Source organism: Perna viridis, chromosome 4, assembly GCF_037379345.1.
Source record: "Perna viridis isolate PV_CMFRI_1.1 ecotype Kerala chromosome 4, ASM3737934v1, whole genome shotgun sequence".
NCBI lineage: Eukaryota > Metazoa > Mollusca > Bivalvia > Mytilida > Mytilidae > Perna > Perna viridis.
This window is the reverse complement of record NC_142448.1, coordinates 3,172,234-3,185,553: the sequence shown is the minus strand read 5'-3', so window position 1 is coordinate 3,185,553 and position 13,320 is coordinate 3,172,234. Positions and strand designations below refer to the sequence as shown.

The following is a 13,320-nucleotide window of genomic DNA, read 5'->3' as shown; positions in this document are numbered from 1 at the left end:
TTCCTTCATGTTACTTCGTACCGTCGTTCGTTCCGACCAAACAAGAAGTAACCCTTTTGTACTCTCGACTTGTTTTCTTCATAAAGTTCCCCTCTCAAGCAAGATTGTGTGCAGTGGCCCAAAACTGCCATCATATTTAAGACGGAGAAATAATGTATCAACGCCCAGCAGTGACTTTACATCATTTTCATTTTCTACTAGCTTATTTCTGATTAAGAGAATTTGACGCATTAAATTCACAGTTGTTATAAAAGTTTGATTAATTTCCAGCAGATGAATCTAAACATCTGCTGGTATCTGTAGTAGATCTATAATATTCTGCACTTTGCCAAGTATTTGAAAATGATGATGTAAAAAATTCCTAATACATCACAGGACTTTCGAAATGCGCAGGGTTTGGTTGATTAGATAAGGGAACAGATTTTAGTCTTTATTTGTGAAAACGTTACTGGACATGTGTTTTGCTACACGATCTCGGTTTTTAAAATATGCCGAATATTGTTTCTAATCTTAAAATTCTACTACTAGAACTAAACATCGCAGTGCACCAGAATAAAGAACCACGTGTCTGCTGGCAATTGGCTAGTTCTGTGATCCTATAACCTGTGAAATAGATACAGTTTGTTTAATTTCTCGTTTGATGTAAATCAAATCATAATTTGCTCTTCTAACTGGGATAGATGTACGGAAATTGAAATAATGAACATTTTGTAACCAATAAAAAAAGTAAAACTGCCAAGACCTACCTTTCTCAATAAGAGAGTAATATACCCAGCTTTTAATTGTAAAAATGGCAGTTTCTATGACCCTACTTACCCCATGTCTAATAAAATGTACTTGTATTTATTAATGAACAGCATCTAAGGTAGGAACTCAACATAAATCATTGGAATTTATCTGTGGCTACAAACAGGTGCTGTTGCAAGAGTGCTTCATGCACAATTGCAATTGAAATAAAAACATAAAGGTCAGACATTCAAGTCATTATCAAACTCCAGAACAAATAGTTCTACCATTGACCTTAATACCGATGTTACTGGTGACATCCCATGAAAACCGTTATGCACACTAATCGTGCTCTTTCATATACCTGTCTTATTCCAGTTTAAACCAGTCACCGTGCCTTATCTACACATACTATAAAAAAAAAACTCGGCGTCACATAAATAACATACTGTTAAAATTTGAATAAAAATATTTTCTACGACTTCATTGACACCTACCGTCGTTTAAATTGTCTTAAATGACTTGCTCATTCGTTTAGCCAAACGGCTTCTCCCTAAACATTGAATCGTTAAATTCCGGTCAGATTTTAATTCTAGGTGCCAATATTTACATTGTAAAAAGTCGGCCATGTTTACAGTGATCGGGTTGCTAGGAGATGTTGTTTACGTTTAAATGGTTTGTCCAAAAACCGAAGAACCCAGAATGCACTTCGGCGTTATTTCGGATATCTCGGATTTATTTTACGCGAACAACGTACAATACCGAGAAGTTGATCAAGCAGACGATTGTCACCGGAGTTCGACGGGAACTTACGAACTTCGTTTGTAAACAAATCGTCCCGTAAAAACCAACATGGCGAATATTAGTATGGGATTTTCCCGTAAGGATTTGTTACGCATGATTTAAGCTAATAAGCGACTTGTTTTTGAGAAGCTGTTTGGCTAAACGAATGAGCAAGTCATTTAAGACAATTTAAACGACGGTTGGTGTCAATAAAGTCGTAGAAAATATTTTTATTCAAATTTTAACAGTATGTTATTTATGTGACTCCGAGTATAAGTCTAAGCACTTTTGTAACGGATGCAAACATTCTCAATCATGCTACAAATACGTCCATCATATCTCCATGTACTCTTGTCTTAGATCAGTGTGTGCCGGTCATCGAGCTTAAACCGGACCTTCGTTACGTCTTGATGTTCCATAGTAGGTTGTTTGATCAGATATAGTTGATTGGGTGTTGCCTGGTAAGATATGGTTGTAATGGGTTGTCACTCGATTTTAAGATATGGTTGGATGGGTTGTTGTCTGGTAAGATATGGTTATAATGGGTTGTTGCTCGATCAGATGTGGTTGGATAGGGTGTCGCCTAGTAATATATGGTTGTAATGGGTTGTCGCTCGATTAGATATAGTTAGATGTGGTGTCGCCTTTGTAAGATATGGTTGTAATGGGTTGTCGCTCGATTAGATATGATTGTAGTGGGCTGTTGCCTGATAAAATATCGTTGTAACGGGTTGTCGCCCAATGAGATATAGTTAGACGTGGTGTCGCTTTGTGAGATGTGGTTGTAATGGGTTGCCTGCTTGATTAGATATAGTTTGAGACGGTGTCGTTTTATGAGATATGGTTGTAATGGGTTGTCTCTCTATTAAGTATAGTTTGATGGGATGCCACTTTTTAAGATATTGTTGTAACGGGTTGCCGCTCAATTAGATATAGTTAGACGTGGTGTCGCTTTGTAAGATATGGTTGTAACGGGATGCCGCTCGATAAGATATGGTTGTAACGGGATGTCGCTCGATAAGATTTGGTGGTAATACTTTCTCATCTTGTTGTTTAGTAATTACTTTGTATAGCTTGCCTTACCATCAGTCCGCATTTTCACGTAGAATTGAATGAGTTCATAAAAAGTACCTCGTTCTTCAGTTTAAGTCTGTTAAGGATGATTTTCAACAAACTTGAATTATGACTACGGAAGATGGAGATATTTGTAAGTAGTGGATGAATGGTATATTCTCTGATGTTCTGACATTAAGGGCACTTTTAATCTGCTCCATTAAGACGGCATTAAATGATTGCAAACATTAAAAGATAAAAAGGTGGTGTGAACATGATAACGAACGATTATTGTCTAATTTAGCTTTTTATATTAAGCATTCTGATTAGAGATAGGTGAATTAGCTCTCTGTACTTAACTCCAGTTGTAAAGATGCGCCAATCATTTAATGGTTCTTAACACTTTAGATAAACTGGTTAACGTCAATTTACAAACCATCTACAGAACCTGCCGCGAACTGGTGGCATTGAAAAATTGTTTTAAGGGGCTAAGATAAGGAATCTTATTGACCATAGAAAAACACAAAATTTCCCATAACCTATTTATACTAGCAAATAGTTTTCTGATGCATATTGGGTGTTTTTGTTTATCAGACAAATTGGTTTATGCGCATAAAAACAATATCGGTTAAACTTTATCTACGGCTTATTCTATACAGAGAAAAAAATGCAAATAACTAATAAATACAACACAACCAAATATGTGCTACCAGAACCGCGTTTTTAGGATGGTGTCCCTACTCGTATTCAAACATATAATAGTACCTATATAATACTCAGCACTCAAACCATTAATGACAGAATACCGATAACATATAGACATAACATGATACTGAAGTAATAACCTGTGCTGTGATCAGAGTCTATGTTTGGCATAAATCTAAATAATTCTGTAAACTCTTGGTGGTGGATCCAGATGGGATGCAGGGGTTTGCCCCTTTTAAATTGGAAAATGTGTCATTTCCATGTGTAAAATTGACAATAAATGGCAAATGAAGTCCTAGCAACCCCTTTTTACGGGAAACATCGGCTGGCAGCCCTCCTTTTTAAGGTGTCTGGATTCGCCCCTTATTCTAACGTCAAACGTGCATTTGTTTTGTTTTAATTTAAGAATCCTGTGCACCCAAATTCAGATTGGAGGCTTTAGTTTGTCTTACTGCGTCCATGGTTTTTATTTATTTTTTATTTATGTATTAATGGTATTTTTTATTATTTTTAAAATTTCATAAATATATAGTAATCAGTGGCGGATCCAGAGTTTTAGGTGAGGGGACCCCAAAAAGTTTTTTTTACTTGCTCTAAACGATGGTTTTTGTTTATCAGTAGCGAATCCAGAGTTTTAGGTAAGGAGGGGCAAAAAAATTTTTGACAGGATCACCAGAGAGGATCACGATTGCTAGGGAGTTTGGGGGGCATGTTCCCCACAAGAAAATTTGAAATATTGAACCTCAAATCCTGCATTCTGAGGGTATCTTGAACAATTTTTCAACAATTTTTAGAAATTGCAATTTTCTAAGGGGGGCCTGGATCCGCCACTGGTAATTTCACCTGGACAGGTGCGCACGTCACTTTTATAAACACGGATTCACTTACTCTCCGCGTCCTTTAGCCGTCCGGCGTTTAGTAAAGTAATTTCCGGTAAAGTACTCTCCCAACGAAGCTACATTCATACTATATTGTATATAATAAATATTTTTTTTTGCTGTTATGTAGGAATTTACTTTTTTGTTCTGTTCCAATTTATTTGCCGAAAGTGATGTCAGTGTTATATGTTTTTCAGTTTGTACTATTCTGATTTAAGCACCACTGCCCGTTCACCCTTGTCCCTCGTCTCGGGAGAAAATTTTTTATTTCGTTTGGTCATCTCCCTGCCACATAAGAGTCAAATTAAATCTCTTGTTTATCTGGACTACCCAGTCCCGTGGCTATGCTCCTTACATAAGTCCATTGTAGTTAACAATTTTTCAAAACTTTTCTCCTCTGACACTACTTGACCAATTGGACCCAAACTTGGTATGAATATGCCATGGGGTATCCTGCATAGAACTGATGTGGGTATTTTTGGTCCTTCGAAAAACATGGTCGCCATTACTAAAAATGGAACATAGGGATCAGAAAGTAGCTTTTAACATATATCTGCAAAATTATTAGGTTTAGCCAAATTCTGACATGGGTAAAAGTGTTCAGCATGATGTAGGTATGGTGAATATACCTATTCTTGTTATATTTTAGCAGTTTTCAACTATTACATTGAAAACTATAAATAGAATGAAACTTTCAATTGATGAAATGATCCTTATGATAAGTCCTACCAAAGTCTTTTGTGTCAAAATTGTTGGACAGAGTTATGTATATAGTTCAAACTAACTCAGTTGATGTTACTGGTAAGTTCTTGATTTGTAATAATGTTTGATGGAATGACAAAATTTTTTTTTATTTATTTACAGGAGAAAAAGGAGATAAAGGCGACCAAGTAAGTATACAGCTTAATATTATAACTAATTCAAATGTAACAACATCAAAGTTCAGGTAATTGAAAAAAAGTAAACGAAAAATTAGATCACCAAAATTAACTTCAGATTTTTTTACACTGCTGTCTGCAGTGAATTCTACATTTATGTGTCCAAGCAAATTACAGCATGTGAAAAACCCTGTTATTTATTCAACATTCAATAACTGAATGTCATGAGTTTATTTTTTTTTTATTTTGTTGCACCAAAATTTATGTTCATGAGTTCTTTCTTTACATACTTGATAGAAAACGTGAGTTTAAAAAAGGGTTATAATCAATAGTTTCATCACCCTGGCCTTCATTGACCAGTTTCTGAAGACACTCGTCCACTATTGAACTTACTTCATTGCCTATTTTTTCATTGTATTTCTACTACATGTAATTCATATGTACTGTGTTTGATGACTGTACTTTTCACAGGGAGCAACAGGCTTTCCGGTACATTTTAATTAAGTTGATTTATAGCAGATACTCTGTATATTTATATCAAAACATTTATATTAATAATGCTTTAAGTAGAAACAGTGCATTTTCTAATTATATATTGTATGAACTAACTTACTGTATTTTCTCAGGAGTGGTAGTACATTGTACTAACAATTTTTTATTCAGGTGTGGTGGTACTAACATTTATTAGATTATGTCAATCTACCATTGTTTTCTTACTAAATAATTTATTGGCATGATCAAGGATTTATGAATTTGTTTTAGAAAATAAAATTATTTAGCTTTTTATTTTGTCAAAATCTTTCTTCACATAAAAAGTGGTAAATTTGACTTTCTTTTGTAGAACTTAATTTTCAGGTAGCTGTAACTGAAAATGGTATAATTTCTTAAGAAGCAAAAAAATAAAAAGATAAAAAAATATATGAAATGGTTAAGTTGATAGAAACAAAACTATACTTATTCAATATACACTAATCATGGACTTTTTAATGCAAAATGTCTTCAAGCATTCAGATTGCATTTATCATTTAGTTGATTTAGTTTTTTTGGCTTAATGTTTTTTCTGAAATTTTTTTATTTGGCAGCCTGCTATTAGCTGTTTGAAGAAGTAATTATATTTTGAAATTAATAGTATATGTAGTTAAAAGTTTCTTCAAACATCTTCTCCTCTGAAACTACAGAATGGATTAGGATGAAACTAATTTTGATTGCTTTTTAAAGTATCCTGCACAAAATGACTGTTTGGACATGGCCACCATTACTAAAAATAGAACATAGGGGTCAGACAGCAGATTTTTGCATATATCTCCAAAGCCATTAGGTTTAACCAAATTCTGACATTGGTAAAAGTGTTAAGCATAATGAGATCTGTCTGTGGTCAAATTTTTGGTGAAAATCAGTTGACCCATGTTGGAGTTATTGCCCTTTTTGGACGGTTTTTGCTATTTTTGATGCTGTTACTTTCAAAAATCTTTTCGTCAGAAACTACAATACACAATTCAATGAATGTAGGTATTTTTGTTTTTTTTAGGGTATCCTAACAAAATGACTGTTTGGATTTTTGATCGGTTAAAAATATGGTAGCTGTTACTAAAAATAGAACATAGGGGTCAGACAGCAGTTTTATGCATATATCTCCAAAACTGTTAGGTTTAGCCAATATCTTTCAATTGCCGTAGTGATCCTTATTGTTAGGCATACAAAAGTTTCCAAAGTATCAAAGTTGTCAGATGACTCCATGTAAAAGTTATTTTGCCCTTGAAAGCCAAAAAATTATGTTTTCAGTCAATATCTTGAAAACTATGATAGATAGAATGAAACTTTTGATTGCTGAAATGATTCTTATTATTAGGCCTACAAAAGTCTCCAGGGATCAAAGTTGTCAGTCGAGGTCTCACTAACCACTTCTAACATTTCCATTACTTTACATGTTAAACAAGTAATTTTCAAAGTTTCACTGTGAATTCCCAGGACAAATGACATCTTAAAGTTGCATACCATTGCAAAGCTTAGAAAATAAGGCTTTCAAAATCATTATGCTAATGGTATAATGATTGTAGAAATTCTTCTCAAAATTTACTTGAATAAAAAATACTGAAAATCCACATTTTTACCTTTTCTGCTAACTGACAGCATGGAGGCAAATTACTCACACATGTAAACAATATTCAAACACTTTTCTAGTAATTACAAATACGATTTTAAGGTACACATTCTCAGCTTTATTTTAACTACTTTTGATCAGAATACACTCAAATAATGCACCTACAATGCATATTTGTAGGATCAGTGTGTTTTTGGTACTACTTAGGGATGTGGCCATTTGGCCCGGTTGTGGTTAGCGAGACCCTACTCCATGTAAGAGTTGTTGCCCTTGAAAGGCAAAAAAATTAAGTTTTTAGCAGTTTTCATCCAATATCTTGAAAACTATAACAGATAGAATGAAACTTTCAATTGATGAAACTATCCTTATGATAAGTCTTTCCAAAGTCTGCATGGAGTCAAATTGTTGGACTAGTCCCTGTTAGAGTTATTGCCCTTGAAAGGCAGAAATTTAACCAGGTGAGCGATTCAGGCTCATAGGAGCCTCTTGTTCTGAGTTAAAGATGGGGCAAACATTTTACCTAAACATACAATGTTCTGCTATCATAAGCTTTAATAGGAAAACTGTCATCAACCTAATCATAGGGACATATCATGTATGTATCAGTCACATAATGCCAAATCTTAGCACAAGTTACTTGTTAACATAATTAAGGACCAGGACAAACACCTCAGTTGTATTTAGCACTGAATGAGTATGAAAATCTTCTGTTTGTTTTCTGAAGTATGAAAGGTTTGTTATAATAATTGGTAGAGGAACATTTTTTGGACTCTTTTCAGTTATTTCACCACTCAGCAGCCAAATGGCAGACTTAGTGTTACATAAACATTTACAACAATTAAGCAGATGTTCTTAACTTGAGTGAAAGAATAAATATTTAGAAAAGAAACAATGTATCAATCTGTTACCTATCTGATTGGCCACTTCAATAAACTATCATATGGCATACACTAATTAGTTGATAGACTCTTTGGAATGGCTGTCAAAATGTCTTTACCATTGAATAATTGTAGTATTCCATTGATATTGGTTGATATGTTATCCTGAGTCAATGAATTTCATTTTTTACTTTCTTTGAGAAGACAAAACAAAAATGAATACAAAAGGATGAATGGTAAAAATATTTGTCCTTCGGTCCCCAGTTCCCTCAGCCATGCTTGTCAGATTTATTCATGTTTTAGACTTCATTTTTTCCCTTCTCAATAAGTTATAAACTATGATTAGATTTTTTGTCAATTGATATTAACTAACTGATGAGAGCAAGTTCATCTGTTGATACAAATCTTAATGGCCCTATCTTGTAGTTACTCCAACAGAGTATGCTCATGTCTCATTTTATTTATTTGATATACTCCAACTTTCATAGTAATGAATCTCTAATCAGACAACCTTATCTTTCTGATTATAAATTACAACAGAATTTCTTAGTTAAAATTTTGAGCAATAAACTTAAGATTTCTTCACCTGTGATTGAGAAGAATTTACTGGTATGATTCAATACACAAATTAACTGATATGTCTGTGGAGCCCAACCCTTTAAATTTATGGATAGATATGTCTTAGGTCATGTTGCTGAATAGTTCTGAATTGTTTGTCTTCCATTCTGTCTCTGATGATTGGATCTTGCCATCCTCTGTGAATAGGGATCACCAGAAATATTTTTAGGCTTGAATTTTCAATATCATCATTAAACTTGGCACATAGATAAACATATTAAAATCATATGGTTCCACCAAATTATGCACATATTATAATAAAGGTAAAGTCAACTCATTTTCTATTTTCAATTACTGTCCTTAAAGTCTTATACTCTTGGAATTCAGCTTCAGATCTATCTGTTTTTGCAAGTGATTTCTGTTGCAAAACTGAAGATAAATTCCTCAATTAATGGATTTTGATGAAACTTATTCAGATGAAATATTTAGTGACAAAGGTGACCTCATCTTTCATGGAGATGCTGATGGTCAATTTCTAACAAACATTTTTTTTGCAGTTCAACTTAAGTTTCCTGTGAGTGACTAGGAAGATGCCTCAAAGATCAAGGTCTTTCTTTCTAAAAATAGATTTTTTTATGGTGAATAATGTTGAGCAGACTCAAATTAAATCTATGTTTATTTAAAATCTAAAGATTTTTATATTGAATTATTTATAGATCTTTTTTATACATGTTGTTTTGTAGGGAAAGAAGGGTGTTCGTGGTTTTAGTGGATTCCCGGTTTGTGTTAAATTTATATCATTTGTCACATGGAAAGTCAATCAAAACTCATGCATGTAACATGTAATATCATGGGATGGATGATTTATTCTGCTTTGTTTCTTTGATTATTTATCCAGATTTATTTTTTGTGAAAATGTTGATCGCATGGATTGAATCATAGTAAATGATCTGAGGATTGTTGATTACATGGAATGTAAGCCGATAAATAACTTGGTTGTAATTCTCTTACAAGACACTTGATGTTACAGGAGCTTTGCAAGTTGATAAATACATGTATACAATAAAGCAACTATTTTGCTGTCTTTGGTCAGAAATGTTCTTGTACCATGATATGCATGCTGTTTTACAATATGTTTCTAACATTGTTTGGTTCAGCCTGTTAAATGCTAAATTGTGAAGCAATGAAATATCCAGTATTGCTTGATGATATAACTGTAGATGGTAATGCATCAAAAAGTTCTTTTTTTCTCTCTTAGAATGGGTTAAATGCTGCTATAGTTTTTAAATTTACTTCTTTTATATTTAGTTGCATGGTATTTAGAAGATATATTTGTTTTTCTTTTGAATATTTCAGTCAGTTAAGAAAACCTTGGTTTAGAATTATAACAAATATAACTCCTTCTATATTGTAGCATACAAATGTAGTATGTTCAGTGAAATATGTCTGAACTGAAATTTGACCCAGGCTGAAGGATTTGTTTGTTAACACAGGATACATTTAAACTTTTATGAGCAGATAAGAAGTCTTCAATGTTCAGTTTAGACAGGTTTCACTGGTCTACATGGCCAAAAATACTACATATGATTATCATAATATTTATATAATATTCTCATATGTTAATATTGGCATGCCAATATATGATAATCATGTCTAAAATGAAATATATGTTAATCATATTATACTTGATTTGTGTAATAATCTTGTTGCCAAGTATATTGAATGAATTCTTTGAAATAAGTAAATTATTATTTTATTTTATTATATAGTCATCATTCATTTACTGGCAGGATTGTCACAATCTTATTTTGTACTTTATATGATTTTCATGAATGGCATTTTTGGCTGTGTATATAAAACTATACTATAACAATAATTAATATATTAATGTAGACACCAGATATATATTTTGTTTTAAGTTAATGTGATTGTTGTTTTATTACATATTTCATGATTCAGATTTATTTTAAAATGGAAAGTTTGTAGCTTGTAACTATAAATAGAACAAAATATCTGCATGATTGTTTTACTTTTTCTTTCTGTTGTGATAACCTTTTTGTTTTGGTTAAAATCTAGTTAACATTAAAGTTTGATAATTGATATCCCTGCAACAAATCTACTGACTGTCAACTCAAAGTAATCATAGACGGTCACTTTGGAGCTTATAACTTACATTATTACAACCCATTTTTAATGTGGTTGCCTTTATTGTACATTGAATTAATTGCTTTATCTTTCAGGGACCAATAGCAACAGGAAAACAAGTAAGTATAACTCTACTTTTGTATTGTAAAACACCTCCAGCTCCCCTGTTATGAGCAAATATTTTTTTATCACTTACCACTAGAAGTGGTGAAGTATTGTGTGATACCCTTGAAAAAAACTGCATCTCTGTCTGTCTGTCTGTCCCTGGAGAGTTTCAAGATGATAACATGAGAATGGATCAATTAACTATTTGAAACTTCACAACATTGTTTAGTACCATAAAATGCAGATACTGTTAAGTTTTCAGCAAAACCCAAATTGTAGTTTACAAGTTAGGCCATTTTGAACATTTTTCCATCCCCCTTTTTTAATCATTACATGGTGGGGTTTCACTTAATCCTATTGCCATCACTCTGCATTGTCATGGTCGTTAACAATTTTTCAAAACTCTTTTCCTCTGACACTACCTGTTATTTCTTTCAAAAATCTTCTCTAACACTACATGACTAATTGGAACCAAACTTGTTATGAATGTTCCTTGGGATATCCTACATAGAACTGATGTGGGGATTTTTGATCTGTCAAAAACATTGCTGCCATTTCTAAAAATGGAACATAGGGGTCAGACATTAGTTTTTTGCTTATTAATAAGGCCTACAAAATCTCCAGGGATCAAAAGTTGTCGGACAACTCCTTGTAAGAGTTATTGCCCTTGAAAGGTCAAAAATGTTTTTTTTTTGTTTTTTGTTTTGCAGATTTCAGCCAATATCTTGAAAATTATAATAGATTGAAAGAAACTTTCAATTGCAGAAACGATCTTTATCATAGGTCCTACCAAAGTCTTTTTGAGTCAAAATTTTTGGACAACTAGAACTCCTTGTTAAATTTATTGCCCTTGAAAGACAAAATTTAACCAGGTGAGCAATTCAGACTCCTGGGAGCGTCTTGTTAAATGTCAAGTTCATAAGAAGCTGTATTGAATTATGAATCATGTATTTTACCAATTACAGCTTTAGCCCATACAAAGTTACCCTATTTATTGTGTAGGTCAATGCAGAGAGGTTATCTTAATACAAGATTGACAAAGTATATACCATCAAAATGTAATCAAAGACAATAAAGATATAGGAAAGAGTAAGGAAGTCTATGGGACAAAAAATTGATACATTCTAAAATATTTTTTTCATTTGCTTGGCATCAGTACATTTTTCCTACTCTTTTTTTGAACATGGGAGCATTTGATCAAATTATAATATGCTCCAATTAACTGTAAAACAAATAAAAGCAAACAGCACCTGTACTCCTGGTGTAACCATGCACCTGTCCTGGGCACCTGTCAGCTTAACAGGTGTCAGTGTCAGAATCATAAAAAAGTCAGCAATTTTATTCTAACCATACAAATTGTCATTTAAACTGAAAAAATTTAATATCTACAAATAGGTTTATGCAGTTTGGCTGATTATATTAAATTATTTCTTTGCACCATATGACTGCATAAGTTGGTTTTAGGTTTTTATTGTAAATCTCTTAAATGATTACAGAAGATTGATAGAAAACATTACATAACAACATCAAAGAAAACCTACAATCAACTTTTTATTGAATTCATGGCAATATCATATATTTACAGGGACCAGTTGGACCTCCTGGACCAAAAGGGGAACCAGTAAGTTTTCTTGATTGAAATGTAACCAAAAAAAATGATCACAAAATATTTCTCTTATTTTTTTTGCACCTGATATATGTAACTATTATAAGTTAACAATTTGATTCATGATTTAAGAAAGAATTTTTTATTAAACATTTTGTTTCCCTTTTAATCTGTATGCAAGTTGGAAAAATTGTCCTTACAATATATCAAAATAATATGGACAATGAACATTCATGCCAGTTTTGGGAAGGTTGAGGTCAACGATTATGAGGCATATGAAAAATAGGGTTCTGATGATTGACCAGTATTGGAAAGGTTGAGATCAATGGTAATGCCACATATGAAGGAGTAATCAAGGGAACCAAGGTTCTAGTGGTAAAAAAAAGAATGTAATCCAGGGACAACTACCAGACATGGAAAACAGACATACACAACAAAGTTCATAAAGTAACTGAAATAATACATACAAAGTAACAAAGCAAATGAGCAACTCGGACTACACTAAAAACTGGGAGCGTGTACCAGGTGCACCGGTATGGTAACACCTGCTGTGTTGCTCATAAAAAGTCTAGTCCCAGTTAGTCGAAAGAGGAAAGGAAAGCCATGACACACTGAACAAATCAGTTTTCATGGTGCAGATGGATACACTGTAACAATCCATGAGTTCATGATAATGACCACAACACTTCTGTAGTGATGACTTCAATCTTGTAGCAACATAAAATAGGGTTCTGATAATTGACCTGCTTTGGGAAGGTCACTGATTGTGACACATAGGAAGAATAGGATTCTGACGATTGTCCAGATCTGGGAAGGTCAATGATTATGACAAATAGGAAGAATAGGGTTCTGATGATTGACCTGCTTTGGGAAGGTCACTGATTGTGACACATAGGAAGAATAG

The 13,320-nt window shown here is 33.1% G+C and overlaps 1 protein-coding gene across 15 annotated transcripts in view; it reads left to right on the top strand.

Moving 5' to 3' along the window:
* The window catches only part of LOC148618464 (uncharacterized), a 61,436-nt gene that overhangs the window by 4,438 nt on the left and 43,678 nt on the right, over positions 1-13,320 (top strand). For 10 of the 15 annotated variants that reach the window (XM_088577436.1, XM_088577437.1, XM_088577427.1 and 7 more), the window contains exons 3-6: positions 5,010-5,035; positions 9,304-9,339; positions 10,801-10,824; positions 12,396-12,431. In XM_088577436.1, coding sequence (XP_088433562.1) covers positions 5,010-5,035; positions 9,304-9,339; positions 10,801-10,824; positions 12,396-12,431 — 122 coding nt within the window. Of the gene's footprint in view, positions 1-5,009; positions 5,036-5,494; positions 5,513-9,303; positions 9,340-10,800; positions 10,825-12,395; positions 12,432-13,320 lie in introns of all 15 variants that reach the window. The other 5 variants (XM_088577439.1, XM_088577438.1, XM_088577440.1 and 2 more) reach the window with 2 other exon arrangements.